This window comes from Crinia signifera, chromosome 3, assembly GCF_055691185.1.
Source record: "Crinia signifera chromosome 3, ASM5569118v1, whole genome shotgun sequence".
NCBI classification, from domain to species: domain Eukaryota; kingdom Metazoa; phylum Chordata; class Amphibia; order Anura; family Myobatrachidae; genus Crinia; species Crinia signifera.
In genome coordinates, this window is record NC_139219.1 from 100,140,027 (window position 1) to 100,162,341 (window position 22,315).

At 41.4% G+C, this 22,315-nt stretch overlaps 1 protein-coding gene across 5 annotated transcripts in view; it reads right to left on the reverse strand.

Annotated features, from left to right (window-relative positions):
* Positions 1-4,331: 4,331 nt before the first annotated feature.
* The window catches only part of CEP170 (centrosomal protein 170), a 98,605-nt gene continuing 80,621 nt past the window's right edge, over positions 4,332-22,315 (reverse strand). For all 5 annotated transcript variants that reach the window (XM_083176290.1, XM_083176285.1, XM_083176288.1 and 2 more), the window contains exons 16-18: positions 19,966-20,059; positions 15,413-15,464; positions 4,332-6,727 (exon numbers count right to left, since the gene is read on the reverse strand). In XM_083176290.1, the coding sequence (XP_083032416.1) occupies positions 6,444-6,727; positions 15,413-15,464; positions 19,966-20,059 (430 nt within the window). In that variant the 3' untranslated portion in view covers positions 4,332-6,443. The remainder of the gene's footprint in view (positions 6,728-15,412; positions 15,465-19,965; positions 20,060-22,315) is intronic.

Here is a 22,315-nt window from a genome sequence, read left to right on the forward strand (position 1 = left end):
TTGTTAAGTATTGTATAGAGATTTGTATATGGTGTAATGATTTTATATTCTGTTACCCCTTTTGTCCATTAGGGACTAAATACATAAGGTGCAGGACTTTGTATCCTTACTCCAAATTTATACCAAGTCTCGTGGAATTTATTCGCAATAAGCGCAAGTGTCAACAGGATTTATACCTGGTACGAATTGTGTTCAAGTACTTAGTACTACGAAAGATACCACCATAAGGGTATTGGTGTAGCGTGAGATATGCTGATAAGGTTCACTACATGGCGCTATGCATTGGTTTGCCCGTAGTTAGGAATAAAAGGTATCAGTTTACCCACATTATGTAAACTGCAAAACGTACTTATTGTCCATCGGTTTGGGATTTATTAGGATTTAACAATAGATAATGATGAGGAAAAAAAATAAAAGGAACAAATACACATTAATAAAATTAAACATTTATTTAAAAAAAATTTACATGCAAGGAAAAAAAATCAAAATCTTAACAGAAAATAAATAAAATTTTTGTACAAAAAAATGAAGATACATTTAATAAAGTATATATATATATATATATATATGTATGACAAAGTAAACTCAGCTGTGTTTACTGAGAAATATAAACTTATTTCAGACATTTTCCACTGTTTTCAGTCTTAATTGCTTCATGAACAATAGTATTCTTATTTATCCTGTTGATTAGTCAAACATTTGCCCTTTAAATCCTATTGAAGTTCATTAAATTTGAACAGGTAAGGCAACCAAAAACACTGGGACGGTTACAGATTTACACCTAAATCTAATAACCTTCTTTATTTCACATTTTTTAAGAATATTAAGAGCCATCAAAAATGAATGTTTCTTTAAATAAAATCCTTATAATCACCAACAGATTCTGTAACAGCAGCTACTACAGGTCGGGTATCCCGTATCAAAATTATTCCAAAAAACGTGTTTTTTTGGAATAATTCAAATATTATTTTATTTTTTCCCTAACCCTCTTTTAATACTTACCAAGTCCTCCGGTGTCCACGGCAGGCCTTCAGCATCCTCTCCCGCGTCTCCAGCGGTCCCAGGAGTGCTTTGCGCGAGTGCGCACGCGTGCCGGTGACGTCACCGGCGCACCTGGGAACTTGCGCAAAGCACTCCTGGGACCGCTGGAGATGGTGCTGGTGGCCTGCCGTGGACGCCGGAGGACTCCATGGACACCTAGGGACCATCGGGGACCCACCAGGGGCAGGTAAGTATAGCTAAAAAAAAAATTCCAAAAACCGGAATATTCCCTTATCCAGAATGCTCGTGGTCCCGAGCATTTCGGATAAGGGATACTCAACCTGTACCTAAATGGAAGGCTTCCCAGAAAGCAGTTTCCTAATGGTGTTCCTGTATGGCTATAGGTGCGTACACACGTAGAGATTTTCTGTCTGATCTATCTGGTGGGAACAATAACCAGGAAATGTATGACTATCAAACATTTCCACCCAAATGCAGTAAAACAGAAAATCAATATATGCTTTGATAAATTTGTAATATCAGAATGATTTAAACAGTTTGTCTGACTGATCAGTGTCTGTTTTCAAGTGTTTGGGAAGAATTTATTGATTGTCAGTTGCTCCCATACATTTCCAGGTTTTTGTTCCCACCAGATAGATCAGACAGAGAGTATTTCTATATACGAAGGCCATAAAGGGATACTAATAGATCCAGATTTAGACTCCTTAATCACAGGAATACTTATAAAGTTAGCAGAAATGGATCTCACACGAGCAGAGCCCTCTTACCTTTCTCGCTACTATTACCCAGCATTGTTTATTACTGTTCTATTACTTATTTATTCCAAATTGTAAAGTGCAACATAATAAGCTGGATCCAATTTTCATTAGTACTAAATATATTATAGTCCAAATGGAAAATAAATATTAGGAGGGAAAAGGGAAAATAAAATCATCCCAGTTATGCCAATTCAATATACTAGCCCAAACTAGTAACTATTGCATCCCCCCCCAATATGCAAACATAATCTGCAACAATGCCATTCTATTTATTATACATTTATGTAGGTCTTGAGAGGTCTTGCTGCCTGATTTATTGAACCACCTGTGTGTGTGCGTGTGCATTTTATATATATATATATATATATATATATATATATATATGCAGTCAATAAGCAGAAGGTTGACACGTTAAAAAGGTTGATCTGAGTTTTTCATGATTTTTTTTTTAACCGACTTGCTCAGAATTTACCATCCCAGTGGGCATAGAGGGAGGCACTGTACCTAAAGCATGATGAGCACAGTGAGCCATGTGAGGGGACATGGTACACTAATATAGTGTCCATGTCAACCTACAGTATGTCTACATAGACTTAAAAAAAAAACATTAAAAACTTGTCGACCTTTTGCCTATCAACTGCCAACTTAGACACTGCCAACTTAGGCGCCCAAGTAGTTGCTTTTTTAATCACTATGGGTCAAGCACAAAATCATTGAACTTGTTATTAAGGGGAGAACTAGATGTGGCCATGAAAGAGTGAAGCCAGAGGAACAGGACAAATGCACATACAGTATAGTTTCCCCAAATGGTGATGAACGGTATAGAGCACAGAAACCAGGCTTTCCGGCATAGAACATTCCATGGGCTTTACATTTGTTAGGAACAAATATATTAGATTTGATGTACTTATTTAGAGGCCCTTTTATAGTTCTGCATTTAAATGAATGTATTTTGTTTTTATGTAAATGACCACTGTTGTTTTGGTTCATAAATTACCCAGCTTTGCACTACAAATGTTAATGCATTGTGAGAAACGTACAATTTTCATTCAAAATGGCAAGCTGAGCAATTTAGTGCTAAACTTTCTAACTACTATTTTAATACAGATTTCATGTGGAGGTGAAAAGACAAACCTAGGCAGTGCCCCCCCTCCCCCCCCTTAATTTTTCAAACATTGAGTGCTCCACTTGCGTGATCCCTGCTACTCTTTACATGGAGAACAGATACAAAGATGTCTCTGAGGACAGTTGTGGGTATGGGTCATTAGGTCGATTCAAGAAATAGGTCTACATGGCTAAGGTCAACAGGGTTGGATGGTCGACAGAAGCATTAGGTCGACAATGGCAAGGTCTACACTCAAAAGGTTGACATGAGTTTTCGACCTTTTTTGTCCCGAATGTCAACATAGTCGACATGGACATCGTCAAAGTGTACCTATGTTCTCGCCATGCTTCGTGCATACTATTCTCTCTCAACATCATAGTGGACGGTAGGGCATAAAATACCGCCTGTCGGCTAAAAAAAAACAACAAAAAAAACCCCTGAGAAACTCATGTCGACCTTTTGACTGTTGATCTTGCTGACCTAATGCTTGTGTTGACCTTCCAACCCTGTCCACCTTAGCAATGTTGAACTATTTCATGTGTCAACCTTCAGTGGTCGACCCAATGCTTGCACCTTAAAATGGTTCGACCTAATGACCCTATACCCCAGCTGTGTCATCAGTCTAATCAGATAAATACATTTAGATACCATCAATCTCTAATCCAGTATGTCTGCAATCTCTATGCTGTACAACAATTGATGTTATTTGATTAAAAAGTAATATGGGAACATTTACAAAGATAAAAAATGTGAATACTTATAACTTAAGTCAAGCAAAATGTACTCTCCAGTTTATGTCCAGGTAAAGAAAATAAGATACATTCTTTGTACATGAAAATTTAAATCTGATTGCTTCTGTATTTCTTCTTTTGAACACATTAAACACAAATGTAAGATTTGCAAAGTAACAGTACCTAAATGAATAAAATATAACTCTTTATTAGAAAATAAAACAAAAAGGTTTACCTAGCATTAATGTTTAAAGCTTCTCTTCCACTTAAAATGTTACCAAAATGTCCATCCCCATGCAGAGCCCCACTGTTCCTTAGAGATTGTGGCTTGTGATTGGTTACACACAATGCTCCTCTGCACTGCCATTTTAGGTTGGTGAATAATACTAATTTGAAGATTCTGGGGCAAGCTAAGGAAAAAAATGAATTCCTATTCAATTGTGGTGTCTTCAGCCTGATTTTGGTCATGTTTCAACTATGCAGCTTAATTTTATTTATTTTTTAAGTCGAAACTCCTTCGGCAAAATATGTCAAAATCGGCCACCGTTTCAACAAAAATGAGTATTTCGCTGATCCAGGTGTTTTTTTTTAATGTGCCGGATTTTTCGACAGTCAAAAAATAAACACTTTAATTGAATACCCCACTGTATACTGTATGTATGAGACAGACTCCAAGGAAAAATGTATCCAAGCAGTAGGGGAAGGCAGCTTAAGAAAATATTTAACATACTTCAGTTCAGCAAGAAATGTATGTGCTTTGTAGGAACAAAAAAAGACATTGGTTATATACAAAGTGTATTAAATTGAAATAAGTTGCAGCTAATTACATTTTAAATTTAATTAATTTGATACCTTTTCCAAAAATTACACAGAAACCTTTGCAACCCATTGTTTATTTCTATGGATGTAATGAAGCAAGTGATACATTTAGGACGTACTTGTCTTAAGTAGGTCCATGAGTGTCACATATGTGTTCATGCAGGGAATACAAAAAAATCAGGATCCTGCACTTAGACTGAGGGACACATATGTCTTTAAAACAGCTGGAGTCAGGTTAGCTTGATTTTTGTGCTCACTATGAAGTCTGCTCGGCTCAGGTGAGTTCTAACAGAATGTAATGTTGCAAACATTAATAACTATACTAAAAAATTAGGAATATATACAGAAGGGTAAAAGGCCATGGTAAAAAAACAAATTCTAACATGTTGAGATGACCAAGGCACAAGTAGTGTTGCTAGTATTCTTTCTGGGGTAACAAGACGGTGGGAAAGGGATGATTTAACAAAAAAAAAAAAAAACTACTGAGGATAAAAGAAGTTTAAAAATTGTACTAACTTTGTATAAAATCCCCTAGTGTGTACAAAGATTATAAATGGTCCTATACAGTAAACTTACCTGCTACTTAAATGTTTTGGATAACCTTTTGCACAATTGCAAATCGCTGTCTGCTAAACAAACCGCAAAATGCTCTGAGGAGTGACACGCGGTCTGTAAACGAACAGGCTTTTAGCATCTTGTGCTATTTTTTTGTTTCAAAATGGTTGGATAAAAAAAAAAAATAATACATAAAATGGTTTGTATACATTGTTAGTGTTAATCCACCATAAAACAAGCTATAATATGTAATAAATTAGATCGGTTGAATTCATACTGAGTACATAGCTAGATGGGGGCAATAGATTTATATGGGTTAGGGGCCTGATTCAGAGTTGAATGCGAACGCATTGGCAGCGGCAATCCTGTATGCAAATAACTGAGGTGGCAGAATGTGTACTGAGAAGCTCAACGGCAGCTTTGCTAATCTCAGTAACTGTGTACACAGAAAAAGCCAAATTGCAGGTCTTTCCATAATCGGGCTTCTGAGTAACACTATAGTCTTTCAGAATGGCAAGGTTAACGGAGATGCTAGAGCCATCCTTAATGCATACGAGATTGCAGACTTAGACAAGGCCATGACCCAAAGACATGTCACCACACCCTGTTACCACCCCCAAATCCCTTCCTGCCAACCAAATGAATCCGCACTGTGGCCCTTATTCAGATCTTATCGCAGTACAAATTTATTCTCACAATGGACAAAACCATGTGCACTGCAGGTGGGGCAGAGGTAACATATATAGAGAGAGTTAGATTTGTGTTTGCCCATTTTGAGAACAAATTTGTACTGCGATCAGATCTGAAGTCGGGCCTGTGTCTACAGTGCAACTAAGACTCATGGCAGCCAGGCTGATATTCCCTTACCTGCGAAACCAGCAGTGTAGCACACAAGTATGTTTCAGGCCACTATGATGGAAGGGAGGTAAACTATTCTATGCAATAAGCACTTGGAAACACTATTAATTGTAAATGTTATCCACACAAAACCTATATTTGATGCTTAGTTTACATAAATTTCAATGTAGCAATAAAAGCCTATCCCTACATGATCTCTCAAATAGGTGTCATACATATACAATGCAAGACCACTGCTCAGATAATAAGATATGAAAGACAAAAGCATAACAACTATTAGTGGTGTAACTTCCAAACAAATTTTGTGTGGAATATCGACACTCCTGAAGTTAGACCCAATGTACTTTGCGGCCAGCTCTGCCCAGTGGGCCCTCCTCTACGGATAACCAATTTCTTTAAGAACCTCCCCAAATATTGATATAGAGGGTGCCAGTGACAGAGCCCCACTGTAGGGTTTATCAAAAAAAATTTAAATGGTCATGTCCAAAAAGGACATCTTTCAATTGTGTAGCATATAACTGTACTGCATTAGACTTGTTTACATACATTTGAGTCACTGTTACTACATTTTATTTGCAGTTTTGTATAATAAATGTAGGATTTGCATTAACAGTGCTATTCAGGTAAAGTGGAATCTTCTTTTCCATCAGGGTTGAACCTATTAAAATGAATGCTAAAATGAGGATCAGTTTCCACCCCATCCAAGTCTGAGGATACCAATGCAATATTTTGTCGACTCGTCCTGCTTTCAGTTTGACATCGGGTTGATAATGTTGAACTGACGTTCTGGACTGAGGAGCTTCGTTTAGGCTTTGACTGGGTTGCAGGAAGTGAGGAGCCAAATCCCAATAAGTTCAAGGCATCGAGAGAGCCATCTGGATCAATCATTGCATTGATGACTAGAAAACAAAAATGCATTCAGACTGAAAGTTTGACCACTCAACAGTGACGAAGATAACATTTTAAGAATTTGTATGGTCCTAGAAATTTTTAGATTTAATTTGGCATGTTATTAGACCAATTTTAAAACTGAACATCCAAAGAATACGTGTATTTATAGTCAGTTAACCATTATTATTGTATTCACATCAACATATAAAATGCTAGTAAGTGACCTGGCATGTCTCAGTTCACTTTGGTCTGTCTGCTGATCGGGAATTGTATTCCTTCACGTGGAAGGAAAAGGTGGCGCTTGGACCTGGGCTGCTGGATCACTAGCAGCTGCTGGATAAAGTCAGGTTTGTCAGACCCGAACTACAAAAAACAGGAGAAGCAGCGCTAACTGTTTGATGTATAGGTAAATAAAAATAAAGGATACAATAGTATATAAATAATTTTAAAAATGAGATTGGACTGAATGTACAATAAAATCAATACATTTTATTCAACAATAGTAACCATAGGAAAGATGCTGGTATTAGGTAACCTCACGTGAGGAATAAGAAGGGGGGGATTTAAAATAAAATATGTAGTGTTCCCGCTAGGCTTGTTTTACAGGGCGCTGCGCCCTGCCCCTTTCAAACCCGCCGATTTCCGCCCTGCCCGTTTGTGGCCGCCCTGCACAAGTTAATTGCTGCTGCCGCGCTAGAAGTCTCCTCCCGCTGACAGTGTTAAGCTTCTAGCGCGGCAGCGTGTGTGAAGTGGTCACTCCCCCTTCAGCCCTGCAGTCTGACATGCCGCTCACCTCCTATTGTGAGCGGCTGTCAGCTATTCCACCAACATCCCTCCTTCCCCTTGCCACGCTGACATGCCGCTCACCTCCTATTGTGAGCGGCTGTCAGCTATTCCATCAAGCATCCCTCCTCCCCCCTGCCACGCTGACATGCCGCTCACCTCCTCTTATGTGAGCGGCTGTCAGCTCTTAAGTTTCAGGGAGCATCTCTCCTCCCCTTGCCAGGGAGCGGACCCCATGGAGGATTATACTGTTAGCTATAACATCCAGCGCAGCAGCAGCCGGCAGAGCGGTGCACAACTCACCGGGCTGCTGCTGTATCAGAGCAGGTCTGCGGCGCGGCTATTTAAAAGTTGAGCACGGCGGAGCTACAGTGGTAGCTCCTGATTGGCTCGGGAGCCGTCTTGACTTTTCAAATAGTCGCGCTGCGGACCTGCTGTGTGCTCTGATACAGCAGCAGCCGGGTGATTTGTTTGCGGCACTGCTAGCTGCTGCTGCGCTGGATGTTATAGATAACCGCTTATAGTATAACCCATCTCGGGGCTGTCGCGCTGCGGACCTGCTGTGTTACACAGCAGCAGCCGGGTGAGTTGTGCGCGGCTCTGCTGGCTGCTGCGGCGCTGCCGCAGGACCGCTAACAGTATAACCCACAGCGGGGCTGCTGCTCACGTGGACCCCCCCCCCCTGTAGTTTTTTTATGGATCTGCCCCTGCCTGGTATCAATGTGGCATAATATGTAATGGACATTATGGCATGTGGTTTTATATATAATGGGCATCACAGTGTGTGGCATAAGGTGCAATAGGCATTACGGTGTTTGGTATACAGTGTAATGGGCATTATGGCATGAAGTATAATATGCAATAGGTATTACAGCATGTGGTATAATGTGTAATGGGCATTGCGGCATGTGGTATAATATCTAATGGGTGTTCGACATGTGTAATAGCCATTATGGTGTGACGTTTTGGCACGCACTTTACCTATTGTTAGTTTTCTGGCTCCTACACTTTCATCCTGGCTCCTAGATTTTTTTTAAATTGTCAAGCCCTGGGTTACGGTATGTGATAAGTTCTGGGGGGGGGGGGCGTCATGTAAATGTGCGCTGGGGGAGGTGTCATGTAAATGTACTGGGGAGGGGGCGGTGGCATGTAAATGTGTGCTGAGGAGGGGGCGGTGTCATGTAAATGTGTGCTGGGGAGGGGGGTGACATGCAAATGTGTGTTGGGGGGATGGAGGCATAATGTGTGATGTAGGGGAGCGAGGCATGATATGTGATATAGGTGATGGAGGAATAGGCAGGTATTCAATGCCGCTGCGAGCGGCCGGCGAGGGGGTTAAACTGCGAGGATCACAGAAAACCAGCGATCCTCGCTGTTTAACCCCCGCGCCGGCCGCTTGCACTATTCAACGTTCTGGGGATTCCCCTAAACAGCGAGACCTGCGGCTATTGCAGCAAACTCGCTGTAATTAGCCGCAAGTCTCGCAGCTTCTGCAGCCGCATACGCCGATTCCCCCTCACTCAAAAAAGGAAGCGAGGGGGAATTGGCATATGAGGGGGCTGCGTTGAATACTGACAGGGTGAGTGGTGACAGCGAGCAGAAAGCCCTGCTCGCTGTCAACGCTCGCCCACAGCATTGAATACACCCCAATATGTGTGATGTAGGGGCTGGAGGCATAAGGTGTGATGTAGGGGATGGAGGCATAAGGTGTGATGTATGGGGATGTGGGATAAATGTGCTGATGGTGTGACACTCCGGTGTCACAAGATGGTTATATAGCATAAATGTGCTGATGGTGTGACGCTCAGGTGTCACAAGATGGATTATATAGCATAAATGTGCTGATGGTGTGACGCTCCGGTGTCACAAGATGGGTTATATAGCATAAATGTGCTGATGGTGTGACGCTCAGGTGTCACAAGATGGTTATATAGCATAAATGTGCTGATGGTGTGACGCTCAGGTGTCACAAGATGGATTATATAGCATAAATGTGCTAATGGTGTGACGCTCCGGTGTCACAGGATGGATTATATAGCATAAATGTGCTGATGGTGTGACGCTCCGGTGTCACAGGATGGATTATATAGCATAAATGTGCTGATGGCGTGACGCTCCGGTGTCACAAGATGGTTATATAGCATAAATGTGCCGATGGTGTGACGCTCAGGTGTCACAAGATGGGTTATATAGCATAAATGTGCTGATGGTGTGACGCTCAGGTGTCACAAGATGGATTATATAGCATAAATGTGCTGATTGTGTGACGCTCTCAGGTGTCACAAGATGGATTATATAGCATAAATGTGCTGATGGTGTGACGCTCAGGTGTCACAAGATGGTTATATAGCATAAATGTGCTGATGGTGTGACGCTCAGGTGTCACAGGATGGATTATATAGCATAAATGTGCTGATGGTGTGACGCTCAGGTGTCACAAGATGGTTATATAGCATCAATGTGTTGATTGTGTGACGCTCTCAGGTGTCACAAGATGGGTTATATAGCATAAATGTGCTGATGGTGTGACGCTCCGGTGTCACAAGGTGGTTATATAGCATAAATGTGCTGATGGTGTGAGGCTCCGGTGTCACAAGATGGTTATATAGCATAAATGTGCTGATGGTGTGACGCTCAGGTGTCACAAGATGGTTATATAGCATAAATGTGCTGATGGTGTGACGCTCAGGTGTCACAAGATGGTTATATAGCATAAATGTGCTGATGGTGTGATGCTCTCAGGTGTCACAAGATGGTTATATAGCATAAATGTGCTGATGGTGTGACGCTCAGGTGTCACAGGATGGATTATATAGCATAAATGTGCTGATGGTGTGACGCTCAGGTGTCACAAGATGGTTATATAGCATAAATGTGCTGATGGTGTGATGCTCTCAGGTGTCACAAGATGGTTATATAGCATAAATGTGCTGATGGTGTGACGCTCCGGTGTCACAAGGTGGTTATATAGCATAAATGTGCTGATGGTGTGACGCTCAGGTGTCACAAGATGGATTATATAGCATAAATGTGCTGCTGGTGTGACGCTCAGGTGTCACAAGATGGGTTATATAGCATAAATGTGCTGATTGTGTGACGCTCAGGTGTCACAAGATGGTTATATAGAATAAATGTGCTGATGGTGTGACGCTCAGGTGTCACAAGATGGTTATATAGCATAAATGTGCTGATGGTGTGACGCTCAGGTGTCACAAGATGGTTATATAGAATAAATGTGCTGATGGTGTGACGCTCCGGTGTCACAAGATGGTTATATAGCATAAATGTGCTGCTGGTGTGACGCTCAGGTGTCACAAGATGGGTTATATAGCATAAATGTGCTGATTGTGTGACGCTCAGGTGTCACAAGATGGGTTATATAGCATAAATGTGCTGATGGTGTGACGCTCAGGTGTCACAAGATGGTTATATAGCATAAATGTGCTGATGGTGTGACGCTCAGGTGTCACAGGATGGATTATATAGCATAAATGTGCTGCTGGTGTGACGCTCAGGTGTCACAAGATGGGTTATATAGCATAAATGTGCTGATGGTCTGACGCTCAGGTGTCACAAGATGGTTATATAGCATAAATGTGCTGATGGTGTGACGCTCAGGTGTCACAAGATGGTTATATAGCATAAATGTGCTTATTGCCTGATGCTCCAGTGTCACAAGAGGGTTTATATAGATGTGCTGATGGTGTGACGCTCCAGGGGGCAGTCCCTCTCATCGCAAAGCACAAAAAGTATGTGCTGCACATACTTTTTAACTAGATTGCATCTAGTTCAAAATGCATGCTGCTTTAGCACATTGCATACATTTTTAACTAGATGCGATGTGATCTAGTTCGAAATGCATGGAGCACATCGCTCCATGTATGGGCACCTTAACATGAATTTTGTCTGATTCCGAGTGGCATAATGTTTGTGGGGCAAGTAAAAGGGGATCTACTATTGTGTTACATAATGTACATAAGAGGTATATGGTGTGGCACACTACACTCAAGGACACGTTCCATTTTAGGTGACCGTGCCCCCTTTTTCTGGCGCGCACATAACCCCCACCATCACTTTTCCATTCCCCCACTTTCAAATTTCACTTTGTCCACTGTCTCTCTCTAAACGCATCATTTTGCCCTTTAAAATTAAAATGTGCCTTCCTAAACGAAAAATGTGCCCTCGCGATTGAAAAATGTGCCCGCCCCGTGGTCAGCACCCTGCCCTAAAAAATTTCTAGAGTGAACACTAATATGGGCTGTCCGTTATTATTGTGCCTTGGATATTAAAGTGCAAATGCAAAAAAGGATAATTTTTGTTACCGTCCACCTGTGGATCAAGAGTTCTGGGTGTACGATTTGCTCCCTGGGACTCAAGGCCTGAGTGTGTTATGGGCCGAGTCACCTTCAAAGGCCTTTGATAAAGCCGCTGAGACGGCGAAACACGTCAGGTGTCTTGCCTTTTTACAGATTATTGGACTGACCCGGACCAGCCTTGGACCCCCCACTTTTGCTTGGATTCCATCATCTCCAAACTTTGGATGTTACCTGAAAACACCTTGAAGGACTGCAGTACCAGCTTTGGGAATACAAACCTTGGGTGACTCCCTTACTCTGGAAGGTGACTCGGCCCATAAGACACTCAGGCTTTGAGTCCCAGGGAGCAAATCGAACACCCAGAACTCTTGATCCACAGGTGGACGGTAACAAAAATTATCCTTTTTTGCATTTGCACTTTAATAGCCAAGGCACAATAGGAACGGACAGCCCATATTTTATTTCAAATCCCCCCCCCCCTTCTTATTCCTCACGTGAGGTTACCTAATACCAGTATCTTTCCTATGGTTACTATTGTTGAAAAAAATGTATTGATTTTATTGTACAATCAGTTCAATCTCATTTTTAAAATTATTTATATACTATTGTATCCTTTATTTTTATTTACCTATACACCAAACAGTTAGCGCTGCTTCTCCTGTTTTCTGTCTGCTGATCCACCTTGTCCTAAGCTTGGGTGTATGAGATACTTAGAACTGGAAAAATAATCCTTCCAATACCCTGGTCAAAGGTGCCTACAACACTGTGACCAATGTTTTCCAGTGGCACGGTGACCCACTGTCATTTCAAACCAGACTGCTACTTGCAAATATAGCCCACACATTGATGGGTACATTTAGCAAGAAAAGAGTTCTGTTGAAGATGGAATGTTGCCCATAGCAACCAATCAGATTATATCTATTACCTTCTAGAAGGTGCCAAATAAATAAGAAGAATTGGATTGGTTGTTATGTGCAACATCCCATCTTCAATAGAACTCCCATCAGCAGGGGTAAGAAAATGATACACCATACCCCCAAAACACACTATTGTGATTGTGACTTCTTAAGTAGGGGGTTGACCTTAGCACCAATACCCAGCCTGAATGTGACTTTGAATCGACAAATGAAAAGAAGCCTAGTGCCCTCACTCCATACATCCACCAACCCTGTACTTATCAAGTACAGGGTTGAACATAGCACAGAAATGGAGCTCAGTCTCCCCTGTCTGGATATACTAAGTGACTAGTTGGTCCAATTTCAGTTCACCTGGGAGCAAGCACAAGTAAGTTATATTTATATATATTATATATATATATATATATATATATAGAATAGGTAGGTCCGCACTCCCAATCAGGATGGTAGGCAACAGTGGGGTGCTTCACTTAAGGTACCACAAGTGTACCATATATAAGTCTGTGGGCTAATCTTTGTATACGTCAGCCGAGAGAGCACACACCAAAAAAGTTCAGCAAAAAGTAAATGGTTTAATACATCACCATTATTAGGAAAGCAAGTCGACGTTTCGGACTAGGCACAGTCCTTTTTCAAGACAAACAACACTGTAACTCAACAGCTCAGCAACAATGCAGGAGGCAATGTGATGTGCTGAGCCTGGGGCGCCCCTAATAAAGGTCCTTAATTACATTCATTAAGAGCAGCTGAAAAGCTGTCAGATACATAGTGCAACGGGAGCCTGCATGGCTCAATTCAAAATACCTTGTATCACTGAGAATCCCCCAAGCGCGCCAGTAGTTGGACAGTCAGTAACGGGTGTCCTGTCAGGAAAAAGACCGATCGAAATACCCTGCTTGAAGCTAGTAGTCAGCACCCTGTGCGACTCAAAGAAAGCCTACCAATTTCCCAATTCCTCCGTGTACTACGAACCAATTCTTCAGCCCAATCACAGCTCATATGCTACCTGCGTTATATTGACGATTTATTCTTGGTCTGGTCGGGATCACAAGATATGTTTTTGTCAATGGTAGGTTGGCTCAATACAGTGCCTCTCGGCTGACGTATACAAAGATTAGCACACAGACTTATATATATATATATATATATATATATATATATATATATATATATATATATATATATACACACCAAGTAGAAAAGTAGAATGCAGCGGGGGGCCAAATGGTGGTGGCACTCTGGTACATAAGCAGTGAAACACAGAATATTACTATGTGTTTACTGCTAAATATTATTTGGCATTTACTGCTAAATCATCCAGCTAGAAAACAAATAGAAATACATAAATATTAAAATGGATGAATTACAAATATGTGAAATGATACTTTAAGTTATTTGTCATAGTATCACTCAAAACATTAAAATGATCCATATACAACTTCAACTCCAAATGAAATACTTAATTTAAGAAATCATGGTATAAAATAAGTTATGCAATTATGTCAATATACACAGGATTTTTTTTTTTTGCTGGAATATGTGCCACAAAGCGATAAAAGTAAAAATGCTAATTTGTATGTAGACACCCAAACCTAAAAGCACATACACTTTGACCTAATAAGCTATTAGTATGACTGAATTGGAAGATGTCAATGCCAGACATATATAACACAGGCACGTATAGATATCATGAATTCAGTCAACTTGTGGGGAGAGCCCTGCATAACTGGATAATTAAAATTAAATATATACTAGTGTGAAATGAGCAATGTGAGAATTTTACAATACATACACAAAGCATTAGAGAGCTACTACATATTTTGTTGCTATGCTTCAAACCAAGTCCTACAAGTATAGACATCTTGAAATAAGGAGTACTAATGGATGCATTATCAGGGTCGTCTCCACTGGTAGCAACATAAAATGTACATAAATGTCCATTGAGGACAACTCTACATCATCTAAATAATAAAATGCTCAAAAACAATATCTTACAGAGAGATAGGACTATACTGACTATCCTGTGTAACTGTGTGTTACAGGGTGCAACAGCAAAGTCAGATAGTCGGGCAATGATGTAAGATGTAAACCTAAAGCAATAGCTTTTAAATTATCACTACAGAAAATACTAAATACGCATCTGAGAATGACAGTATTGGAGAACTGGGTGAATTTCTGTCTTGGCTTCTGGCACTAGGTGGGGAAAGGGCTGTACTTGACTGGGGAGAGTGTATTTAACATTTTAAATGATGAACTGAAGAGGAAGGTGTATAGTGAAGCAATGTGTAATAAAGGATTGCCTGGAAGCCAGGATTAACAAGGAAAATCAGGAAGATGTGACAATAAAAAGGTGCATTTACCTAGGACTAATCCATACAAAATATGTGACTGAGAATTAATGATTTTGGAAGTCAATAATAATATCTTATTCATAAGGGAGATTTGGATAAATGAATACCAGTGAATTTGAAAGGGAAAGTGAAAGTCGGCCTTTTTGTGTTTAACATTTATACAAGACGTGTCCAGCGGTGGACTGCCAAAACACTGTATGTTATGTGAGAAAAGTAAACTCCACTTTACATTTTAAGTTTTAGAAGTTCTTATTCTTTATCAAGTACTATATCATAAATAGCATACGGTATATAAATGCAGATTCATAACACGCAAACAAAAATACCTTGTAATTGTTTCTCAATCCGTTTCAGCTCTTGCAGTATTGATAAAATTTCCTGGAAAGGAAAAAATAAATGACAGATAATTCATGAACAAGTGTTGCTATGTATATTTTGGCATTAGCAGCTCATCACAGATCATTGGCTCTCAAACTGTAGGTCCTGACCCCAAAGTGGGACGCGACCATCTTAGCATAGGGTCACAATACCATGTTGTCAGGGCGAATACTTCTCTGATCTCTCAGCCAGTGATCCAAGGAGTTTGAAAAATCAGATGAATTGTCTGTTACTTCAGACTCCTTGCATCACTGGCTTAGAGATCTGAGGAGTCATCAGGCAGCTCCCCAATATTCTGCCTCTCCTGTCCTGCAACAGCTTCTGCCACTAGCAGGCTGCACTCCTGGCTCCCTCATCTACATGCAGATATCCATAGGGGTCACAGGGCTGGCGCCACCTACTTCCTCTCCCTTTCATTTACTTCCTGTCCACACTACTGCTTCTTCCTGACATCCTCTGCCTCCTGCCCTCCTCAAAGCCATCACAGCATGATTACATTAAAAACACATGCTGGGCATGGACTCCAAAACAAGCTGATCTCTGCAATTGGGTAAGAAATTAGGTGATTGCATTAGCAACCACTTCACTTCTGTTTTTTTGCCACCGCGAAAATGCTGTGCATGCGTGGTCTCCTCACCACATGTGTGACCTCTATTCTGCGTTATCTTGCTGGGGTCCTGTTATCATTTTTATTGCATGATGGGGTCCCAGAGCAACATATTTTAAGAAACCCTGTCATAGATAACTCAAAAATTGTATTTATTTACAATCAAAAGAAATGATGTTTTTGTTCTGTATTTATGTCTACGCCTTCATTGGCAATTCTAAAATACAAAGACTGTAAATGTTTTGTTTCTAAGCACAACTTATTATTAAGAAAAAGAAAGTAACTCTGGCACATATGATAGTTTTGGAGAAAATGAGAACAAAATGAGATCTATTAAAATAGATAAAAAATAGCCCACAATGCTAAAGTTCCTTGCAGCTGTCTGTGGAATTCTCTCTATCTCTCTCTCTCCTGACATCGCCAGCCATTCCAGTCTCCTGCATTTGCTGGTCCCCTGCCGCGTTAGTCTTCCGCCCTGCCCGGCACCGGTCTCGTGTTCCCGACAGCACCATCCTCTGCTTCCAGCCGCATCGGTCTTGCGCTCCACTCTGCGCTGGTCCCCTGTGCCAGGCCAGGTCGGCCACGCCAGTCTTCCGCTCGGCCCAGCGCTGGTCTCCTCCTACAGCCGCCCGTCATCTGCCACTGAGGGTTCCCTGCTTCACTGCTGAAGGGGGTATGGGCAGCGGCACAACACTATTTAAAAAAAATCTGGTTACGCCACTGGTAACAGGGGCTTTAGAACTGGTCCATGGAGCAATTGCTAAAGGTTTTTGTTTTGTGTATCTTGGAAAGGGATGATTTCAAGATGCAGTATGAGCAGAAGACAAGCCGACGGAGGCAGTGTTATGCTCTGGGTAATGTTCTGCTGAGAAACCTTGGCACTCATATGGCCGTTACTTTGACACATATCACTTACCCTAACTTTTTTGCAGATACAGTACATCTCTTCATGGCAATGGTATTCCCTATAAGCAGTGGCTTTTTTTCCAGCAGGATAATGCACCCTGTCACACCCTAAAATTTCATGAATGGTTGGAGGAAGATGAGAAAAATCCCAAGATATTGGCATAGCCTCCAAATTCCTCATATCTCAATCTGATTGACTTTTGGATATGTTGAAAAAACAAGGCTCAGCAATGGAGGCCCTATCTCGCAACTTACAGGAGTTAAAGTACCTGCTGCTAACATCGAGGTGATAGATACCACAGGGCATCTCAGAACTTTTGTGGAGTCCATGACTTGACAAATGAGAACTTTGAGGGAGACCTATGGAATATTAGGAATAGATGCTTTTTATGTTACGGCTGATTGGTGTACAACACACCTTTGGACTATTAATATCTACATTTAGGAAACTTGATAAATCTGGCAGAATGTTGCTATATAATCAAAGCACTGTGCCTGATAATGTTCTGTTGCTGTTTGTTGCATAATCTGATATTACATCAACCTTTTCCACCGGAATATGCAATAGTGAGTATTTCCCAGCTAGTGGAACATATGTTATGCACTTGTATCTGCATTACAAATAATTTTCCAGTTTGCCTACAGTCACAATTACATACAGTATATGGGCATGCTGTATATAATTTTTGTCATCAAAATCCACGTCTAGTTACCATACCGATGCACATAAGATGCATTGAAAGGTGGAGTGACAGGAAGTGAGAGAGGGTATCAGGGAGAGAGACAGTGCCAGGTAGAGAGAGATGTGAGGGAGGGGGGAGAAAGAGAGGGAAAATATGGGGAAAGAGATGGGGTTCAGAGAGACGGAGGAGGAAAAGAGGGACAGAGTAAGAGATGAAGAAGTGACAGAAGTTGAGGTGGAGTGACAGAGGGTTAAGAGAAATGGAGAGAGGGTGGGGGTGAGGAAGCATGGGAAGGAGAGGGAAAAAAACAGCAGGGGAGCGAGGGTCAGAGAGGAAGGAGGTGGGGGAAGCACAGGAGGGAGAAAAAGATTAGAAAGAGCAAAGGAGTGCAGGGTAGAGATGGCAGGGGTGGAGGAGCACAGAAAAAAAGGAGAGAGAGAGCATGGGACTACAGGAGAGAGGGAAGGAGTAGGGGAGCACGGGAGGGAGTGCCAGGCATCTTTTACTTGCATATATAATCCCACCTCCTCCACCGGAGGGTACCTTGCCCCCCCCCTCTCCCCCCAAACACTGAGTACCTTGCCCCCCCCTAAGATTAGTGCACCTCCAGTATCGATTCCCTGCTGCTGCCGGGTCTCTATCTCCCTCACTCACCTCATGTCAACCTGCATGTCCGCTGGTCATTGCTGTCGCTGGCCCCCTGTTCTCCGGGTCATGCTGCAGCCAGGCATCCTTCCCCTGTCACCGCCGCCGACAGGACTCCTGCGCTGCCACCGCGCCATCTGCTCCCCGGGTAATGTCTGCCGCCGGCCTTCTGTTCACCAGGTCATGCTGCAGCCAGGCCTCCTCCCCTGGTCACCGCCGTAGACAGGACTCCTGCAGTGTCAGCGCGCCTCCTGTTATCCGGGACATCTCTGCAGCCAGGCCTCCTCCTCCCCTGGTCACTGCCGCTGCTAGTACTCCTGCACTCCCGCTGCTTCTGCTAGGTATCTAATGATCCTGCAGTTCCCCCGCGTACAGAAAGAGTCAGACGCCGGAAGCAAGAAAAAACTTAAAGGTCAGGTGGGGAGGAGCCCGGCTGCGGACGGGTAGGGGGACATTCAGCATAGTTCAAAAAAGAGAATGAAATAAAAAAAACTTGAAGAGGGTGCAGGGGATAGCCGCCTGGGTCATCGGGCCCCCCAAACCTCCGGGCCCCATAGCAGCTGCACCCCCTGCACCCTCTATAGTTACGCCACTGTATGTAAGTATGAAAAAAAAAATAGAGGGGGGGTGATAAACGACTTGTGTTTTACGAAATCTGGACTTATATAACACCATTACCTTGATGTAATATTATTCTTTGTTGTACAGATTTTTGTACATGTTACTATGTCCAATAAACACTTTAACAAAAAACAAAAAAATCAATCCATGTTGGTGGTATGCATATACGCTTGTAGGGATGAAGTGGTTCTTCACATTCAGAAAGACATGTACAGTCAGCTGAATTATTATTATGTTGGGCGCACCTGACCTCTGTTCCCACCAGCAGGATATAATAGCCTGATAAGTACCGATCTCTGATTCTCCGGTAAGTCGCACTCCCTAACAAGCACTGTGGAGGATTCATGCTCCCTCTTTATCGGGCAGAGAGAGCCCACAATCATACATAGTCCATAATTCTTTAGCATATATGTGTATTCCTATGAACTACTGGTTATTACTATGACAACATTGTCATAACTTGTTAACACCCATAACAACACTACTGTTCACACGCGCAGTCTTTTTCTACAAATTAATCCCTTATTATTAAACAGTGATTAAACATGGTATTTCCCATCACTTAACATTTATTAAGCTCTTTCCACATGATCTGCACCTCCACGAGGATGAAATGCAAACTCTGCAAGATTACCACAAAAAGACAGTACAATCATAAAGTACATTTCTTTGAAGGATCATTGTTCCTCTTTATAACCTTAGGTGGAGTTACATTGGATGACATCTTGTCACTCAATTGTATTTTCCTACATGCCTGAAAATATTCTAATAATTTCAATAAGATCATCATCTGTCACTATGGAAGTTTTTGTGGCGTGATGAGATATCTGGTTAATTGCTTTATGTTAGTTGTGATATCACAGGGTGTACGGTGAGCTTATTTTTATAAAGCTTGAATCGACCTTTAAACCCTGTCGACCATTAGTGGTTGACCATATGACTATCTGTCATGAGTCAGTCTATGATCAGTCCGGATACCCCAAATACCACATAACTTATTTATAATTATTGTTAATATGAAAGAAATATGGTCACATACCGCACATGACGTTTTAAAAATAGGAATTTCACTCTCTGATCTTAGTTTCTTTTCAATCTCATCCCAATTCCGTTCTTTGTCTTTAAATAATATTCTGTAAATATAAAACACATATGCATAGAGTAAGAACATATGAAGTAAGAAGTATGGTTTCATTGGTCTATATACAGTAATAATAACAACAACAATAATAATAATAATAAATAATATGAATTCAATTAAGACTTTCTTATTCAATTGCAGTTTCAACTTTAAAAAAAAAGTGAAACTGCAGCCACCAAACATGCCTAAAAAATGCTTCAGCGAAACAGGACTATAAAAAGTCGCAAATGGTCGCAGTTTTTTTTTTAAAAAAAAAACACGTGGAAAAATAGGCACTTTAGTTGAATTTGCCCCCATCCCCCAAAAAAAGATGATGTCCGATGCTAGTGGAGTTGTACTAGACCTGCTAGCTCACTCATGCCAGTTATCTCTTGCTGGGTGGCATGCAGAGATTAGAAAAAATATTTCTGTAGCACAAAAATATTTAAAATAAACCAAATAAAAATACCTAACATGTTTTATTTATAATGACATGAGTGTAAAATAAAACGTGAGCAGAAGGACAAACTGACCGGAAAAACAAAACAAAAAAAATAGCGCGACTAATCCCCCAATTACACTTAAATAAATAAATAATACTGTGCTTCTAGGAATCTGACACTTGGAATTATTCTTAATATTTACTTAATATAGTAAACAAAAACTACTTATTCAACATATGCATGCGTGTACAGTTCCAGACATAAACCAAAACAACAATGTAGTACCAGCCAATTGGCTGTAAGAGGCTCATAAATGAAACCGTATCATATAGTGCGATGCAGAGTTTGGGAAATTTTTCCTGGAAATTAAGTTCTGAACCAGATATAGAATCTTTAATTAGGAAATAACTCTACAGCCTGATGGCTTTTTAGTCTAAGAATGCTGAAATATAGAACATAAATTGGGCTCAACACCCAAAAATCTAGTAAAGATTTACATTGCATCCGGAAAATATTCACAGTACTTCACTTTTTCCATATTTTGTTATTTAAAAATGGAATTAATTTATTCCCTCAAAATTCTACACAAAATGACATGACAAATGTTTTTGGGAGATTTTTGCAAATTTATTAAAAACTTGTAAGCTCATTTAAAGCAAAAGCTTTGAAAGCTAGCCTACTAACTTCTGTTTTTGTGCATGTGTGAGAAAGATGCAGTTTCACTTTCTGCCAGCAGATGGCAGTGTTTAAGAGACTCACGGACACTAGACATATATACAGATGATAAAAAAACGAATAAATTGCATGTACATAAGTGTGGAAAATTCAGTTGATTGGACATGATTTTGAAAGGCACACACTTGACAGTGAATGTCAAAGCACAATCCAAGCAAGCAAATAAATTGTCTGTAGACTTCCAAGACAGTAATGTCTCGAGGCACAAATCTGGAGAAGGGTACAGAAAAATATCTGGTACTTGTGTATTTTGGCGGCGCCCATCGCATCGCATACCATAAGGCATACGATGGTATGCGATGCGACGCGATATTGTACAATGGCATACAATTTTTAAATTGTATGCCATTGTATGGCATACAATGCCATACAATGCGATGTGATGAAACATTGTATACCCCCACTATCCACGTCGGCGTGGAGTTGAGAATAGAAAGTGTGGCGAGCACAGCGAGCCACCGAGCCCGAAGCGTGGCGAGCGGTTGCGGACACCTGTGAAGCCCGCGAGGGGACGCGTATACCTGTGAAGGTATCCGCGTCCGCTCGCCACACTTTCTATTCTCAACTCCACGCCACGCTTCGGGTTCACGTTTATAGTGGGGGGGGGGGTGGCGTGGGGGTGCATTTAACATTGTAAGCACCCATTAGGGTGCTTATACAATCTTTCATCGAATAGGGGGCAAAAATCGCGTCGCATCGCATGAGATCGGGTGCATGGCATGCGATGCGACGTACTCATCGCGCGATGGAGATCGGGGGCGCCGCCAAAATACACAAGTACCAAATATCTATAGCTTTGGAAGTCCTAATGAGCACAATGGCCTCAATCATCCGTAAATGAGAGAAGTTCGGAACCACCAGGACTCTTCCTAGAGCTGGCTGGACGCCCCTCTAAACTGAGCAAATGGGAGAGAAGGGCCCTAGTCAGGAAGCTGACCAAGAACCCAATGGTCATTCTGTCAGAGTTACAGCATTGTGGAGACAAGAGAACCTACCAGAAGGACAACCATCTCTGCAGGAAACTACCAATCTGGCTTGTATGGTAGCGTGGCCATACGCAAGCCACTCCTTAGTAAAAAGCACATTGCAGC